The following is a 19,100-nucleotide window of genomic DNA, read 5'->3' as shown; positions in this document are numbered from 1 at the left end:
CTACCGTTGGACTTACTTTATTTAAATTCTCACTATGCCGGATGGAATTATTACCAATAAGGCCTGGAATTTAGCTTACTCCACGTATATTGTCATATAAGCTTTAGGTTAACCATGACGGAGATAATCTGCTGTGAACTTGAGTTATTATTTTTATTTTAGATCATTAATCCCCTGACAAAGGGCAAAACCACCCCGAAATGCATTGGGATGGGATTGGATGTTGAAATTGATTGCTTTTTTCATATTTGAGTTCTGGGAATAAGGATTTACTACTATTGTTTAGTGGAATAAAGAATACTAAACAACACCAATGACAATAAAGCTGTATTGATCAACAATTACGTGATTAACTGGCTTTAATATTTAAGCCCTTTGAATAGGGATCTAACGCAGTGCAACACGGGATGTTCCCAGTCGGGGTACGCAGCTATACACCCTTTTCATCACCACATTTTCAACCCACATAGGTCAAAGCGACTACAAAAGATAGAGCTTTAGCATTTCATCTACAACAGTGGTGTTCAAATTCAAGCCTGCAATAGTGATAAGCATCATTAGGCTAGCTAATATTACTTCTTGCTTTATGTATCATCACTCTGTGCAGTATTTCTTCTAGCTTTAGTTATCATCACACTATGTAGTATTTCTTCTAGCTTTAGCTATCATCACGCTATGTAGTCTTTCTTGTTGCTCTATGTATCATCACTCGTTGTAGTATTTCTTCTTGCTCTTTGCATTATCATTGTCTGCAGTGACTGCTAGCCTGCTCTGTGCAACCTTACTGGTCACAACGCAATAATTCATTAAGCGGAATCTCCTTTAATTTACTCTTAACATAAAATAATACAAGAACACACAGATGCAATCAGTCCCACCGAATATTAAGTCCTACCTCATCGATGCTGGGGTATGGGATATAGTCATCCTGAAATGAAAAGGAACAATCGTAAATAAAAGACTGACTAGACAGTTTAGACTGAGTTCAAAATAAAGTTAGTACCAAGCAGCTGTCTTCATTTAGCATAAATACGAGTTTAAAAAACAGATATTCACATATATCCCTAAGTGAACGAAGATTTTTTTTTCATTTCCTCTACAATGGGGTTGGCTCACAAAGTTTTATGCAACTATACATGGTACATTGTTTTTTAAATGTAAATCTCTACATAAACCAGCCTTTTCATTCAGGAATATTTGCTTCACTCAGTAAAGAAAGGGAACCATAGCATGACCCTTACAAAACCACAATTCAATCGAAAATTGAGCTTTGATTAACTGGATGCCAGATGGCTCGCAACAAAAGATTCACACAATTCAATACGATCCACATATTTTCTCTGGCTCATTTTGGAAGTAGAAAAGCTGCAGACAGCCCAGTCCAAACAAACTACTAGTCATCGAAACTGCAAGCTGTCATGTAAAGGACATCAATGCTGAAGCTTCAAAGATATTAAAACCAGCCTGGGTGTTCGATCATCTGATTCGGTGGCATTTCGAGCAGTATTCGTGCAGGTTCAAGACATTTTTACCAATTTAGAGCTCGCAAACACACAGATGTTTGCATCTTCACAAGCTTTTAGCAGATGCATTTAAATAGCTCTAAGAATTTTAAGACAGCCACATGTTCCAAGCGTACTACCGGAATTCTCCAAAATTACAAAAAAGTCAAAAATATATTGAACACATAGGTGAAGTGTACATGAGCAGATGGCTGGCTTTTTTGAGAATCAGTCTAATTCCTTAGTTTGAAGACTGCAAGTGGTAATTCACAGTTATCAGCATTGCTCACCATCATGGCAGGATCCTAGAATCCATGAGGGAATATCTCATTTCATTTTCCAACAGGTTAATGTAAGTCAACAGCAAATTCAATTGGGGTCAATGGGCAACACAACCTACTGAATTGTGATATGGGACAACCGGTGTAGGACAAGATCCATTCAAACCAAGGATTGGCAAAGCCAGTAGGTCTCACCTTTGACAATGATTTTTAGCCTTACTGTGCAGCAGCACAACTGCTGTGCAGAATGGCTAAAAAATAAATGAATATATAACCAAAAAGCATAATGACACAACGGCTTGTTTTGTAAGCACATGCATGTGTACGACCCGTAGGCACATGCCTAAAAAATGGCACAGGCGTTTCTTCTTTTTACTAAATGACCTGAGATGCAATGGTAAACACAAGAAAAAGTAGCGCAAAAATAGCATAAAATCGCTTTTGTTTAAAAAAATATATATATGAGCGAGAGCACACAGGCAAAAAGAGAAGCACACGGTGAAAGACAGCAATGTGGAGCACAGGAGGGCAAGAAACACACAGGAGAGAAAGAGAGAGAGAGAGCAATACAAGTACATGTAGGGGAGTGAAGTTCATGGGCGAGAGACAGCAACCTGGGGCGGGGAGAAAAGCACATGAGGGAGTCAGCTGGAAAACACATGCACTGCCTAAACAAAAGGAAAAAAAACATTTCCCAAAAAATGAGTAAAAGAGGGATAGAAGTCAGCTAATCAAAGAGATAATAAAGAGCCTATGCTCCATGAGTGGGCCAAATACAAGATGGACAGGTTGAAACAGGAAAAGCCAGTGCATAAAAAGCAAGCAATTAAGGGTGACAATAAAATAAGCCGATGTTAAGAAATAGGTGGGATGTAAGCCTCTTTAGGTTCTTAGTAAGCCCACAATATGCCTATCACAGCCATAAAGCTCTTCTGTCTAGTAAGTTGTCCTTAAAATATAAGGGCAGCAGCAACAATTAATATCAAGGTTGTTAATCGGCCTCTCTTTCAGCACCCATAAACATTCTGAGTGAAGAGACTGACAAACTGCAACAACCTTTGACCCCCCACCCCCCACGTGAAACAGGTATACATATTCAGAAGGATCAGAAATACATTGTATTTCTATAAAAGACATTGGTGTTTCCACAGACTCTTGGAGCAATGGAGTGCGGACACATTATTAGAAAAATCAATTGAGAAAACAGCATATTTGGCATTGTTTTATTAACTGAATAGGCGGTCACCTTATTTCTCTGGCTCCCAGTTTTCTGCTCTTCAATCTTGGGGGCCTGTTTAAACAAAAACAAACTGATTACAAACATCCTTTTTTACATCAATATTCAACATGCCACAAGGCCTGCATTTAGTTGTAATGTATGGAATATAAAATGCATGGTTTTAAAGAGGTGATGTTTTGTGCACAATGGACTTACAGATCAACAGTAAAGCCCTGCAGAAGGTCCACCTGCTAGTAACACATGGCCGAAACTTTTCTTATGTTCACTATCTTTACAACGTGATCCAACATACGTGTTCTATCTGTGGTCATTAGCGACTGAAGACAGCAGTGCTGCTAAATGAAGGCAGCTGTGTGCAGCAGCTTCCGGTGCCATTAATCTCCAAATAAATGAGTGACCACCGCTCACTAGTCCCTTTGTCACCAAAGAAGAGAGGGATTTAAGACTTACAAGGGTGATTAGAAAAGGAGATAGACTTAAACAAGCACTGGCAAAGCCTAGAAGTCTGGCATGTACTTTGTGTTTTTAAAATATTTTAAAATGCTAGAAGCAGTGGGAAAAACAAAGAGAGATTGCTTTCTGAACAGAATGCATTTATGAGGTAAAGAATTAGATGGGAGCTGATTCAGTGTAATTTTGAGACGTAAAATGCTCCATCAGGCATCACAATGTAAGCACTTTGTAGGAGGCACAATGATACACCAAGCAGCCAATACCAGGTGGTGAGAGGGAATCACTCCTATGGGTGGAGCTGAAGCCCAATAGATGGATTAAAGAATTGATAATAATAGGTCTTCTAGAGACCTATTCTGTCAAGCCTGAGTTCAAATTATATTTGAGAATAAATCCACAGACCCAACAGACAAGTTTGAAGAGATTTCTAAAATAATCCAATATTTCAAGGTCTATCAAAGTAATGAGAAGCACAAAGCATCAATAGGAGGTCAGTAGGAGTGTACAACTGTTAGATACCGCCCTTGTCCACCCTATCTCTTTAGCTACGAAGAGATTACACCTCTGGTCTCCTCTCACGCATTTTTTTAATACAACACCAAAGGACACTTCTTCACCAGTTCCTTCAATGCAAGAAGTTACCAAGCCTCCCTGACTTCCTACTGTTTGTTTTCACATTATTGTGCTCAATTTATCACTTCCTATTACACCCTTTCAATTGTATATTTTTTGACATGTACTACTACTTACAATATCTATGACCCTTTAAATGTATTCATATCATTCCTTAAGTTATATTATTAATACCTTGAAGATTTCTGTATACCAATAGTATTCTTAAGTATCCTTTTCTGTTTAATATGCATCGGTAAATGATTGCCTGTATGAAGTATTGTTTTTTGCAATAACCTTAATTTCTAAATAAACCTTTACTTGAACTTAAAAAAGGAGTGTACAACTGTGCCTTCTGTGATTGCTATGGGTACAGCACCCAGTGTACCCCTTTGACACAAAGAGAGGCACACCAGCAGAGAGAAGACAAGATGTTTTATGAGCCTGCATGCTCTCCACGTCTTGTCCTGTCCACCTCTGGTACCTAAGCAGTTATCTGTTGGGTGCTGAAGGAGATGGAAAATTGGAAAGATCATTACATCCTTTAGCTGCCACCTCAAAGTAGGAAGTGAGAGTCAGTAGATGATGGCACGCATGTAGGGTGCCCCCTATCCACCACTGCGGTCCTACAGCAGGCAGGATTTCCTGAGAACGTCCCACAGTGAGACTCCCATCCAGAGCCACCCCACTGTCCTGCCAAATATGTAACAGAATGATTGGTGAACCATCAGCCAGGGGTTCTCCTCACAGTGCAAGATACAGACAGCGGGCAACTGAGAGTCCCTGTTCTCTTTCCTTTGTGTTGGTCCAGTCTCACCAGCCCCTTGTAGAGCACACACGAGATACAGGATAATTGGCAATGGGTGGGCAGTACCAGGCAGAGTCAGGCCTGGCATTCCTGGGATAGGTTGGCAGCACCCTGGAGCAGGCTGGCACAGCATACCTGCCTTACAGTAGTAGCTTTAGCACATCATGCCAGTACTTTGGAGTACAAAGGTGAAAGATCATGGCAATACTTGTGGAAATGATGGAAGTGCTCATGATACAGACTGAGGGTACCCCTGGAAGATATTACTGTACCCCCATCATCTGACAGCCGTAGCCTGGCATGTGATGACTGTACTCTTGATACAGAAACAGGGTGCACAGGTAAGAAGATCATTGTAACCCTGGCATAAGATAGCTGCACCTTGGCATGTGATGGCAGGACTCCTGGTAGAGAATGGGCGTGCACTCTGAAGAGTATCATTGCCTCCCTTCAATAACAGCAGCACCCTGGCATGGCCAGTCAGTCAGTCAGTAAGAAAACTTTATTTGGTTAGTTACAACCATAAAAGTGTACCCTATACATAAAATACTACTAAAATATAGCCAGGATCCTATTAAAACATGGTATAAATACATATCATAAAATACACATTTCCTTCATACAAGATACACCCTGGCATGGGATGGCAGGACTCCTGGTAGAGAATAAGGGTGCACCCTGAAGTTTATCACTGCACCCCGGGATCAGACAGCAGCACCCTGGCATGAGACGGCAGGACTTCTCATATAGACCCCGGCATAAGATAGCCGTATCCTAGCATAACGCGGCAGTACACAGTGCTCCTAAGGTCAATATGTTGCTTCACCAAACCCCTTAATCAGTTATAATACTAGGGAGTCACCTGGCATAATACGGGGCTGCCCTTGCATATGACGGCAGCGCACTTGCATGAAGTGTGCACGATGAGTAAAATACTACTTACCTGCGTTTGTGTGATGGTGAAGATAGTTTATTGTTTATATTATTTTTGGATAATCTATTACCTACTTCAATGATGATCATACCTCTTCGAATACCACCAGGCCCGCTTCCCTGCCATGGCGCTCCCTGCTGGGGGTCCACAGTGACTGTCCTGTCACTTTCATTAAACTGTACTCTCCAGTGCTTGAAATGAAAAAATAGAAGTGCAGGTACTCTGTACTGGAGTACCTGCTTGTTTCTGAGAAGTGCTGGTTCTCTCCAATTAAATGTATTACATTTCTCTTGTAAAATACCAGTACTCTCTCTCTCAAAATAAAGAAGTGCTGGTACTCAGTACCGGACAGTACCGCCCCATTTAAAGCACAGGACTGGTACTCTGCCATACTTGAGGTCCAGTGTGACAAGAGCTATATAGGTGCAATTACAACACTAGGCTGATATTATCCGTTGTCAGTGTATCTTCACTTAATGAAGGCGTTTGATGTGCTCATCTCAAAATTAAAAAAGATAAGCCACCATGTGGCGCGCTTTCACTAGAGCCCGTGCTGAAAATTAAGTGCCGGTGCCGAGCACCGGAAACCACCGGTACAAATTAAGCAAAATCCCTATCCCATAAACGTGAGGATTGTCTGCAGAGGGGTAAAGCAGCTATCTGTGGACTAAGATATACGTAAAGCAGACTTGAACTTATTTTCGGTGCATCAGTCATTTCTGTGCAATAGTCTCTCCTCCGCACTCCCCTCAAACGAACACGGAAGTTGCACCTTTTCATGGTGCTTAATTGAAGAGCAGTTTCAGGACCAGTGCTTCCAGCAGAAGAGGCGGAGCTGCATTCTTCGCACACCCCCTACGGGTGGCGCCACATTTCAACCAAAGGACCCCAAAAAATGCCTTTGTTGCGAGTGCTCACAAAATTCTGTGCTTCAGGAGTGCTGAAAACCAAAGCACCTTTCCTGCCTAAGACTGGGCATGCAGAGAAGTAAAGGAAATGTTTGGACACACACAATACTATTTACACCAGTAGTCTAAACACTACATCATTATATTGAGAAAAATAAAATCAAACTTTTTTGATTCCTTGCACCCTTCTGCCCTCTGCCTTGCACCCTTCTGTCCTCTGCCTTGCACCCTTCTCCTCTCTGCCTTGCACCCTTCTCTACCTTGCACCCTTCTCCCCTCTGTCTTGCACCCTTCTCCCCCTCCCTGTTGCACCCTTCTCCCCTCTGCCGTGCACCCTTCTCCCCTCCTCCTTGCACCCTTCTCTACACTCTCTCCACCAGGCCCCTGACCATGCACCCACCCAACACTTTCCACCAGGCCCCTGACCCTGCACCCACCTAACGCTCTGCACCAGGCCCCTGACCCTGCACCCACCCACCCAAAGCTCTCCACCAGGCCCCCCACCCTGCACCCACCCACCCACCCAACGCTCTCCACCAGGCCCCTGACCCCGCACCCACCCGCTTAACGCTCTCCACCAGACCCCTGACCCTGCACTCACCCTACGCTCTCCACCAGGCCCGTAACCCTGCCCCCACCCACCCAACGCTCTCCACCAGGACCCTGACCCTGCACCCACCCAACGCTCCCCACCAGGCCTCTCACCCTGCACCCACCCACCCAACGCTCTCCACCAGGCCCCTGACCCTGCACCCACCCACCCAAGGCTCTCCACCAGGACCTGACCCTGCACCCACCCACCCAACGCTCTCCACCAGGCCCCTGACCCTGCACCCACCCACCCAAGGCTCTCCACCAGGACCTGACCCTGCACCCACCCACCCAACGCTCTCCACCAGGCCCCTGACCATGCACCCACCCAATACATCAAATACAACAGCAAGTCTCCAAAATAAATATCCAAAGTGATTAAGTTGAATGCACATAGCCGGAAAAAAAAATGAAATACGTCCAATAATAACCTTACTAAACTTACTAGTCTCTTACTAGTTAGAGTCCAGTTTCAAACAAGTTGCCACACAGAGTTAATCAGATAACAGTTAGTTCATCCAAAGAAATAATAATTCTCAACTCAGAATCTGAAGTAGGACGAAGCACCCAGGTCCCACATAGACATAATTGAATTGATGAGCATAACCATGAATTACCATGGAGTGGAGACTGACGCTATTGCAGCAACAATACATTCTATTTTACTGCTTAACACATGGCCCCATGCTCCTCCTACTGCATTCTTTAAGCATAAGGCGTCAGGTTTAATTTTGCCTCATGTTCTGATATGGCAAAAAATAAAAAGTGCAGTGCTGTAATGAAAACACTTACGGCTATTTTGCCTAGCAATAAAAACAGGTAATATTGTGTTTGGTTCCATGAACACTTAAACCATTATTTACAATACCTGCAACGGTCCCAGACAATGTAGCAAATACGCACTGCTAGAGAAAACATTAGTGCTTGTTCTATTTAAGGAATGACATATGCGTACCAACAAAATTAGGTTTGAAGGAGTTTACAGAAAATGATTAACTATTATAGTGAAGTTGAACTCAGCAGGAGTTCTGAGCTGAAAATCTCAAGTCATGTGCATAAAAGCTGACATTACTTTTTTAATTTCCATGTTACTACGAGACCCGAAGAGCACAGGTCACGTTACACAAGGATACATTCATTTATTCTGTTTCGTTAGGCGCTGGGAGATTAAGTGATTTGCCCAGAATGGCACAGGATTCTGAGCTGACGTCGAGGGTCGAACCCGGTTCCCCAGCTCCAAAATTGTCAGCTGGCAGTTTCACTGCATTTTTTGGATAATTATATATTTTTTCTCAGACCCACATCCTGCGCAGCGGAGCGGCGCCCCTGGCTTCCCTTCACGGCGCACCAGGGCGCTGCTGCGCACACTTTGGGAACCACAGCCAGGCCTGGACTGGCCATTGCGGGCACCGGGCAATTCCCCGGTGCGCCGCAAGGGTGGGGGCCGGTTTTGAGTCCTGGGGGCCGTTTTTGTTACGGGGCCGGAATCGGCCCTGTAACAAAATCGGCCGAAAACCGGCCCCGCCAAAGAGCTCGGTCACATCCCCAGGGGGCCGGCCGAGCACTTTGCCAGGGCCGGTTTTGGTTCTCAGTCCGGTCCTGACCACAGCCTTAGTCCTTATCGTTAATTAACCACGACTTGAGTTATCTTCCAGGTAGCGCCTTGACCCGGTTTGCCATCCGGTGCGTCCATCCTTGCAGGCACAGAGCACAGGACATTGTGATCTCACTTTGGTTCCCGGATGTCCGACCCTTGAGGTCCCCCAAGCGAATCCCTCCCAAGCACCCATGATTGCTTGATTGCTAGAAAAGGAAGTGAGCCCAGGAAAGGAGCATCAACACTTTTTTACTTTTTAATAATGTTACCTGTTAGGTAAATACGATAAGGCTCTTTTTTATAATAATTAGGATGTGAATTGTTACTAATTAAATATTCTGCCTCACACTGATAGCCCCAACTGCTAATTATTTTCTTCAATGCATTTTAGGCGTGTGGCGAATGCATGAAATTTGATTTTGCCTAAATGCCCAAAATGTCAGAAATATGAATAAAAAATATGAAATGCTAAACCGTCATTTGGCATTATAACTTGGCTTATAATGCCTCCTCGCTCCATTTTACACACGCGGATGCATTTCACGATAAAAAAAGGTGCAAGAAGCACAAGTTCAACAAACCGCAGTCGCACGCATCCTGGTCATTCGCGTTGTGAACATGCACTCGGCCTAAAGTTTTGCAGCGAACAGTACATGATTACAGATGCCATAAAAGTAGAATTTCATGAATTTCGCGTCACAAACGTAATGCAAAATTACTGAAATTACGCGAGATTGGGATCGCGTAACAACAATTTTGCCCGTGCCTACTTTTTATGAAATATCTACAAATGTCTAAAACGCCTAATAGTCATATCCAATTAGTCATACAGTCAGCAGCGGATATTAATGAAAGTCACTTAAAAGAAGTCTCATAAGTGCCTTGAAAGGCTGTACAAAGATCATAGGCGCTGCTAGCAGAACTTTTCCACACTTTAGTGACACCTGCACGGGCAACATCCACCCAGCCCCACTCTTGTGACCTGGATATGATTTTGCATGCGTTCCACGTTCTCACCGATAAATCGGACTATTGCTCAGAAAATGTCCAGGCACCGGGGGGCATATTACCAACGATTATCGATATTTATTGCTAACGAGGCTTAGCGACGAATTTTATTTATTTATTTATTTTTTAAAACCTTTATTACCGGGAAAAGTCATACAAAGACAGACCTACAACCCCACAGGGCCGGTCAGTAATAATCTGCATCACATTCGAAAACAGTACAATGCTCACCAACCCCTGGGTGCAGCCGCGATGGTACACGTTAATAAACAAGGCTATCGGTTGTAGGAGGATAATAAAAAGGTTGTACATTTTACATTTTAAACAAAACAACACAGAAACAAAGTCCGAGGTAATGACTACTATCGAGGTGACCATCTCCGTCAGCAGGGGGGGGGGATCCAGCCAATGAGGCTGGTCCAAAGAAGGATAAATCCTAAGGGGGTGGAAAGAAGGGCCAAGAGTGGATCATCAGACTGTATAGAAGGATGCATGGAATGTGAGGTCACGGGGACAGAGGGGTAGTAACAGAGTCTACGAAGGGGGGGGGTACAAATCTCTCCTCGATACGCATTCCACTGACCCCACACCTTCCCCCATTTCCTAGGCTTGCCACGGGCGGTATACACCGTTTTCTCCCTGAACATACACCAATCCATGCATTCCATCCACGGCGACGCCGAAGGTGCCCTCTGGGACCCCCACAATTGAGCTATGTCCCTCTTGGTGATCATGTTGCCAAGGGCGGCCCACCGGGTCTGTGCCACGCTATATTCATTCGTCTCCCAGACATTCAAGAGGCACCTCCTAGCCTCCGGCAGTAATGACACACCTGTCACCTCTTCCATAATATCATGCACGCATCTCCAATAAGACACCACATCCGGACACTCCCATATGATATGGAGAAAAGTAGCAAGCATACCACATCCACGCCTGCACAACCCATCCAACGAATAACCCATCCTCATCAGGCGTGGACCCGTGACATAGACGCGGTGTAAAATCTTCAATTGCACTAGCCGGAGACGCGCCGGAATTGCCACTTCCTTCGGAGACGACACCGCGGCCTGCCAGTCTTCGTCATCCAACTCAAGCCCATCTGCAGTCCAGGCATTACGAAGCTGTACAAGGAGGTCAGAGCGGTCGTTAATAAGCTTCTTATATATAAGAGAGATGGTACTGTCGGGGACATGTCCATCGAGCACCCGATCTTCCAGGGGGGAGGACTCCGGGACAACGGCACCAGCCGGGAATACCGCTGAAAAAGCATGGCGAATCTGAAGATAGCGGTAGTATTCCCTATATCTCAGGCTATATTACCGCTGGAGTTCGGCAAAAGTCTTGATCCTGTCCTTGATCAGGAGGTCCCCTACTCGACTAATGCCTATAAGATCCCACTTATCGAACCCCTTCAGTGCCCAGAGATTCCCCAGCCGTTCAGCCGCATAAAGCGGAGTTGCTCTGGTCAGCCTGTCCGTCCATCCCGTGGTAGCCGTCGCACTAGTCCATACTCGCACTGCGACCCCAGTAGGACCAGTAAGTTTCTTCCTGGCCGCTTTAGAATAAAGCGCCCTATTGTAGTCGCCACCCGGTAGCTGCCATTTGTCCATCTCGAATGCAGGGTTAGGGGTCGGACCATACATGGCGTGGTTGATAGCACTCAACTGAGATGCCCAGTAATAGCGCTTGATGTCGGGCAGCGCTATACCGCCATCATACCAAGGCAGAGTCAGTTTCGATAACGCAATGCGAGGCCGCCCGCCCCATACCAGTTGCCGTTGGAGGCCCTCAACCTCACGGAAATAACTAGCGGGGACTAGATCGAGCGTATTTTGAAGGGCATAAAGGAATCGGGGGAGAGACATCATCTTAAACAGGGCAGCCCTCCCTAACGGGGACAGCGGCAAGCCACACCAAACCGCGAAGTCCGACCGCAGCCGACGAAGCGGCGGCAATAAATTCCTCTCGTACCTTACCGCAGAGTCCAAGGAGATATAAATCCCCAAATACTTAAAGCCGTCACGCACTACAGTTATCGGGCAGACACGGGGCAGTAAGGGCATTTCTCCAGTGAGCGGATAAATACAGGACTTGGTCCAATTGATGGTCAAGCCAGAGTTTCTCCCGAAGGAGCGCAACACGTCAAACAACACTCCCAGTGATTTACGAGGGGAAGTTAAGTACAACAAGATATCATCTGCATACAATGAAACACGATCTTCATATCCCGGGGACCAACTAATGCCCTTGAGCGACGGCTCCCATCTAAGCCACGTGGCAAGGGGTTCAAGAGCAAGTGCGAAGAGCAACGGCGACAACGGGCAGCCCTGTCGCGTGCCTCTACCAAGAACAAAGGGCTTTGAGGCCCTGCTATTCACCACCACTTGAGCCAATGGTGTTCATACAGGAGCTGAACCCACCCGATGAAACGCGGGCCGAAACCGAACTTCGAGACAGCCGCCCCCAAATACGGCAATTCTATTGTATCAAAGGCCATCGAGGCGTCCAAAGAAACCAAGATGGCCGGCTCACAAAGTGTCCCCGCCCTCGCCAGAACGCCATTAAGACGGCGAAGGTTGAGCGCAGTATTACGGTGGGGGATAAATCCCGACTGGTCTGGATGTACCAAGTCACCAATTACTGTAACTAGACGATTCGCCAATACTTTCGCCAGAACCTTAGGCTCAACATTCAGAAGCGAGATTGGCCTATACGACGAACACTGCTCACGGGGCTTCCCATCTTTATGAATGACCACAATGGACGCCAATCTCTGATCCCGGGGAAGAAGTCCGAGATCTCGCGATTCCAAGAACATTTGACGTAGATGTGGCGCCATCTTATCTGGGCACAGCTTATACAGCTCTACCGGAATACCATTCGGGCCAGTGGCCTTACCTGAACGAAGGGAACGGATAGCGAGCGCTGTTTCATCAGCGGAAAAATCTGCTTCCATAAGCTCCTGGTCAGATTCCGAGAGGCTAGGCAGCGCGATATCTCTCAATAGCAAATGTGAGTCCTCCTCCGGCCTGTCCGAGACCGGCGCGTAAACTTTCTGGAAGTGCTGAGCAAAAACCGCGACTATCTCAACAGGGTCCACAACCCGCGAACCTTCCACCTTTTCCACAACAGGCACAACCCTATTCAACCCCTCTCTCTTGTCTAACCAAGCAATCAACTTTCCGGCCTTATCACCAACATCATACATTCGCCCCTGTTGTACACGATACGTCATCCTGGCTGCATCCGTCACCAGAACCCTGTAGTCGGCCTGTTAAAGAACCAAAACATGCAACTTTTCAGGTGTAACCCCAGATCCCAAATCTTCCTCCAAAGCCGTGATTTCATTTTCAAGGCAAACAACCTCCTCATTCTTACTTTTCTTTCCACTAGCAATCAAGGATAGGGCCTGACCCCGAATCACAGTCTTATAGGCCTCCCAGAGGGAAACGGAAGAGGACACCGATCCCACGTTTTCATTAAAGTAGTGGTCCATGCATTTAACCACATCAGCCCTAGTTCTGGGGTTGCGTAGGTGCCAGGGGTTGATCGGGGCAACATGGCCCTCCGCTCCCAAGGACAAATCAATCCCAAGCCAAAGTGGAGAGTGATCCGAGATCCCCCTAGCCATGTGTCGTACTTCCGTTACGGAGACCATCTGCACCGCTGGCACTAGGATATAGTCAAGCCTCGAAAGACTACCATGCGCTCCCGAGTGAAAGGTGTACTGTGCTTGTCCAGGATGCAGTTGCCTCCAGCTGTCCACTAAACCCATCGCATCCAGGAAATCACCCAACTATGACTGCGACCTCAAGAGAGTTCTGGGGGGGCTACGATCATCATTGCCACTAACCACTGAATTGAAGTCGCCACCCATTATCAACATGCCTTCGGGGAAGCTCAAGACCACCCCACCCAAATCAGAGAACGTAGTGGACTGTAGACCTGGTGGGACATAGACAGAGAGTATGGAAATCGTCTTCCCCTCCCATCGCCCCGTAACGGCCGCGTATCGGCCACGGTCGTCAAGCACGACGTCATCTATCTCCAAGGGGAGGGAGTTACGGACCAAGACGCCCGCCCCCCTCGAACCCGTGGTGAAACCTGAGTGCGCCACCAGACGATACCCCCTCCTATTCAGCGCATGGCAATTGTTCCCTATCAAATGAGTTTCTTGAAGCAACACAACATCAGGTGAAAGACGTTTCAAATACTGCAAAACTATCCCCCGCTTGATCCTATCACCCAGCCCGTTCACATTCCAACTCAACACCCTCAGCCCCCTACCCCCATTATAAAAATGTAACCAGTATCCCCCCCGCATGAAGACAGTCACGTCCAGCGAATTATGCATTGAAATGAAACCTCGGAGTAAACAAAGAAACAGAAGCCCCCCCCCGCGGGAATACCCTCACACACCCCCCCACCCTGCACCCCTGCGTCGATCCAAAGAACCACCCCAGCTTGCAGTGTGCCTGTCGCCCCATTAAACTAATCTACGAAAAGAGAGAAGAACCCCTTAGAGGAGGAAGAAACCCGGTCCCTCCCACCCCCGGGTACACAATATACATGTGCTCAGTAATAGTCAAACCGCTGCTGCAAGTCCATATAGTTGGCCCTCCGGTGGGGACTCACTCCACCCGTTCCTCCAGGCCACCTTCAGCACCGCCGGACTGTTCAGATCAGTCGTGCTGCGTCGGCAGAGTATCAAGCCAGTCACTAGCAACCTCTGGGCGATCAAAAAAGAAAGTGCGCTCCTCATATTCGACCCTCAAGCGGGCCGGGAACAGCATAGCGTACTTTAGGCCCATGTCTCTGAGGCATCGTTTCACACCCGTGAAGCTCATGCGCTGTTTTTGCACTGCCTGCGTGAAGTCCGGGTAAAAACTAATGGATGCATTGTCAAATTTCGTGGGCCCTCCGGTGCGCGATGCCTGGAGAATAGCGTCTCTGTCTCGAAAGTTAAAGATCCTGGCTATAATGGGCCGTGGCGTCGCTCCCGATTTAGGCTTACCACCTGGGACTCTCTGGGCACGCTCCACGGTGAAGAAGTTACTGAGGCCCTTAGGTGCCAAGTGGTTCAGCACGAGGTCCTCAACCAAAAGTTCCACGGACACTTCTTCGGAACGCTCTGGAACACCAATGATGCGGACGTTGTTTCGCCTGGCCCGGCTCTCGTAATCATCCAGCCGACGAGCAAGCAAGTCATTAGACTTCCGGAGATTGTGGACCTCAGTCTGAAGGTCCGAAACATCAGTAGTGAGACTTGCCGTTTTAATGTCCAGCGATTTTACCCGCTCATTAGTCTTTGCAAGATCTGTTCTGATGAGGTTGACCTCGATCCCCACAGTGTCTATCTTCGAGGCCAGTGTCTCGTACTGCTGGCCCATGGAGGTCCTTACACTGGCAATGGCGCCCATGACGTCTCGCAGCGTCAAGTCGTCTGTCGCAGGAGGGTCCTCTCCAGATTCACCCGGGGTTTTACCCAGCCCCCCAGGGGTTCCCTTCGGGCGGGCGAAGCGATCAATGGTTTTAGACTGAGTGGGGCCCCCTCGGTTCGTGACCCTGGTGGCCGCTTCTCGCTCTCAGGTCTACCCGACATGGTGGCCAAGGAGTCCTGGCAGACCTCTGGGAGGGTATGGCAAAGGTAGCTCTCTATAGTTCCAACGTGTACAATCGAGAAATACGAGAGGCAGGAGATGCGCTGGGGGCGGGCTGCAAGGTGTGGGCAGCAGTGCTGGCAGGCTGGAAGCCACGGAGGACAGCGACCAAAACCGAAACCGAAAGTACCACGAGGGCTGCGATCAAACCTCAGTGACCGTTGTTGTTCGATTACCACTCGGGTACTTCGGCAAATCGAGACCGTGGGCATCTGCCGGTCTAGGCCATAAAGTCCGAGATGCAGCAGGTCCGGTTCCCGGCGGCCAAATAGAATTCTGAAAGACAATTTCGTGTCAGCAGGGCTTCCGCTAGTTGAACCCGTCGTCTTAATCAGGATATTAAACAGGATAGTCGTAGGAGGTGGAAGGGGTCTCGGGAGCCCTGTGCTCACGCGGCCATCTTGGATCCGCGCGAAGCTCCTCCTCAGTGACGAATTTTTTAACGCCAAGCATCGCTGGAAATTATCGCAGAGATAACTTGCTATTAGCAAGGTTTATCTCAAAAGTGATAAAAATCCTCGCGCTAACGGCCAAATGAGAGATTATCGGTGGAAAACCAATGATAATCTCTCGAAGTTTGGGGTTAGCTTGATGATAGGGGCTCACAAACTTAGCCATGATATACACTTTCCATAGGATATCATGGCTAAGCCAGGAAAATACCAGGTGTAAAAAAAGCAGCGCTAACCGCGGTTAGCGCTGCTTTTTTTTATCACTAACAGGGTTAGCGAAATCCTTGATAATAGGAGAAATGACGCTTAACAACATTTCTCCTATTATTTTTCTCTGGAACGCCCCCTTTGCATCTCATTAGAGATGCAAGGGAAAGGGTAGAGAAAAAGGTGCTAACATGCGAATTTGCGTGTTAGCACCTTGTTGCTGATAGGGAGATATTTTTATCTCCGCTTTCTTGGATTTTAAAGCCAAAAAAGCGGATATAAATCCCTTGATAATATGCCCCCGGGTTCTCTATAAATATGAGAAGACATCTATCACAGGAAACTTGAGGCAAAGAGATAGGTGTTTAGATGCTTCTTAAAGGAGTAAATACGTAAGCTACCTTCCATTCAAAGTTTCTAGAAAATTAATTATATCTTTGTGAGTTTTTTTCTCTGATGTTGCCTGGATTCTTGACAAGATACTTCATTTTCTCCTCATTAACGACTTCCTCTCTGAACCTCCAAATGTGTTTGCCTTGTATCTTCTCATTACCAGAAGATGTAAACGTCATGATATATCCTGGCAACTGTCAGTGATTTTCTAAAGAAAAAAGTTTCAAACAATAACAGAATAATATAGGGATGCCTGTCACTTCGGCATGCTGCAGGATTTGGGGGTACTTAGTGGTGTTGTATGTAGTTGCAACAAAGACCAGCTACAAACAGTCCATCCTCTCTGGCTCCAGTCACATGCCGGGGCTACCCTCAAATGAAAGCATCAAGATCTACTTTCAGGGACATAGCTATCCACGGTGAAGCAGGTCCATAGCACTAGAGTTTCACAACAAGTGTGTGTATTTGTTCACTGTTTGTGTTTTGGTCACTATTCTCATTTGTGCACATTTGTATGTTTGTGTGTACCTCTTTTGTCTTCACACAGAGAGAGTGACCGATGATGAGAAGTGGATATACCAGCAATTACTAGCCGGGAACCCCCTCGGGTGTTGCAACCGTGAGGGACTCTCTCTGCGCTCACACTTTTTTCTGTTTGCATTGAGTGGGTACCTGTGTACATATTTTTGTTTCTAAATGAATACATCTTGACCTGTTGAATAGTGCTAATTCACACATTCAGAGTACAGTTACTGATAATGGTATATCAGTCTCTGATTACTAGTCTAGTATATTGATGTTTTATGGATTAGGTAAGGCTTTTGTTGATTGACAGATAATTGAGAGGGGGGCAGCCTTACCTATTACTTTCCCCCTGAACTCCCAGAGATTGATGACCATAGCACCAGGGCCCAGGAACCTACTGGGTTCACTACGCCTCTATTATAGCGGTCTTTTATGACTCAATACAAAGTCAGCGGTGGGATAGCATTTTCCTATGTTTACATTAGAGACCATTGGAAACTGTCATGCACCATTAAAAGAAGTAACATTTACGATAATGACCCTTCTTCAATCTTCAACCCCTAGGTGCTTTACTATTAATTTTAAATTCCATGGTCATTATTTCTTTAAGAACTTAGGCTCTCAATATGATGTCGGCCGGACAAGTGTGCGACCGCCAACGCTGTGGGATGGAGACCACCGACATGTAGCTTCGGCTTCACCCACCATATTACGATCCAACTGCTGAAAGAACAGTCAGAAATAAGCAGTTTCCTATTGCAGCTTGTGTTGCACCCCAGAGCAGCAGAAGCCGCAATAGTCAAATGCATGTATACAAACATCCATGCACCATGTATGATACATTTCTCCCTATCGCAAGGCCTCCTACCCAAGTTTCTCGCTTCCAGTCAAAATACTACCATCCTAAAAAAAAAACTAATCTGGACACCAGCAATCTATCCATTGACACCCTACCCTGACTTGGTAAAGCCCTGGAAAGCTGTGTCTTTGAAAAGCTATGTCAATGGGAATAGCCAACGCGCCACACACCAGTTATGCTACAGCAAGGTACTCAAGGACATTTATATAATCCTCAACAAAGGCAGCTTCTGCCTTTTGATTCAATTGGACCTGTCACGGTGTTTGACACAGTAGATCACCCAGGTGCTTACCTGAACACGGACGAGGGCTCCACAGTCAAGTTTGAGGCTGATTCTCATCCTACAGTCTCAATTCTGGATACCTAATGAAAATAGGTAACAACTCCTCCTGATGGTCCTCTATGTATTGCAATGTGTCCCAGGGCTCCATCCTAGCTCCTCTACTATTTAGTTAATAAAAAAGGATCAATGATCCTGGTGCACAGGGAGCTTTCTACCTTTGCGGGGTGTCACTGAGAGAGTTCCCTGCTGTGGACTGCTGTGCCTCTCATGGCGGTCCTGGACAAGGATATTAGGTGATGGTGTATAGTTCAAAATAGCTATATCTCAATATGCTGATGATATTCAGGTGTACATGATGACTTCATGCCTGAAAGGCAGTATCTTGGGTTGTCGTTGTTGTGGTTCAGGTAGGACCTGATCTGGCAGTTCGGACTCGGCTGTTCTTTTTGGAGCAGGGTCAGGAATGATTTGCATATGGCTGGGTCTAAAGGCTGGGTCCAAACTGAGGTGGCATGGTGAGCAAAACAACAATGGCTTGGAATGCTATCCCAAGCAATTGCCAGTGGTTGGACTTATTGCAAGCATTCCTCGATCACCTCTTGTGTATTTGATGTAACGCCCTGAGCGCAAGGGTGTGCCCAGATGTGGGTCATATGCTCACTGGGCCACTGGAACACAGTTTCATATGACTAATGAGCTCCAAGCAGGCTGGTCTTGGTTTGCTTGTGTTCTGGTACAGGGAGGAACTAGCCTGGCAGTTTTGGCAAGTGGGGTCAGGACTAAT

The 19,100-nt window shown here is 46.5% G+C and overlaps 1 protein-coding gene across 3 annotated transcripts in view; it reads right to left on the bottom strand.

The window, feature by feature from the left end:
• Window positions 1-19,100, bottom strand: part of RAP1GAP2 (RAP1 GTPase activating protein 2) — a 941,171-nt gene that overhangs the window by 445,772 nt on the left and 476,299 nt on the right. For all 3 annotated transcript variants that reach the window (XM_078679320.1, XM_078679318.1, XM_078679319.1), the window contains 2 exons: window positions 3,030-3,074; window positions 896-928 (listed from right to left, as the gene is read on the bottom strand). In XM_078679320.1, the coding sequence (XP_078535446.1) occupies window positions 896-928; window positions 3,030-3,074 (78 nt within the window). The remainder of the gene's footprint in view (window positions 1-895; window positions 929-3,029; window positions 3,075-19,100) is intronic.

Source organism: Lissotriton helveticus, chromosome 3_1 (genome assembly GCF_964261635.1).
Source record: "Lissotriton helveticus chromosome 3_1, aLisHel1.1, whole genome shotgun sequence".
Lineage (NCBI taxonomy): Eukaryota > Metazoa > Chordata > Amphibia > Caudata > Salamandridae > Lissotriton > Lissotriton helveticus.
The sequence above is the reverse complement of the archived record's forward strand: the minus strand, read 5'-3'. Positions and strand labels throughout refer to the sequence as shown.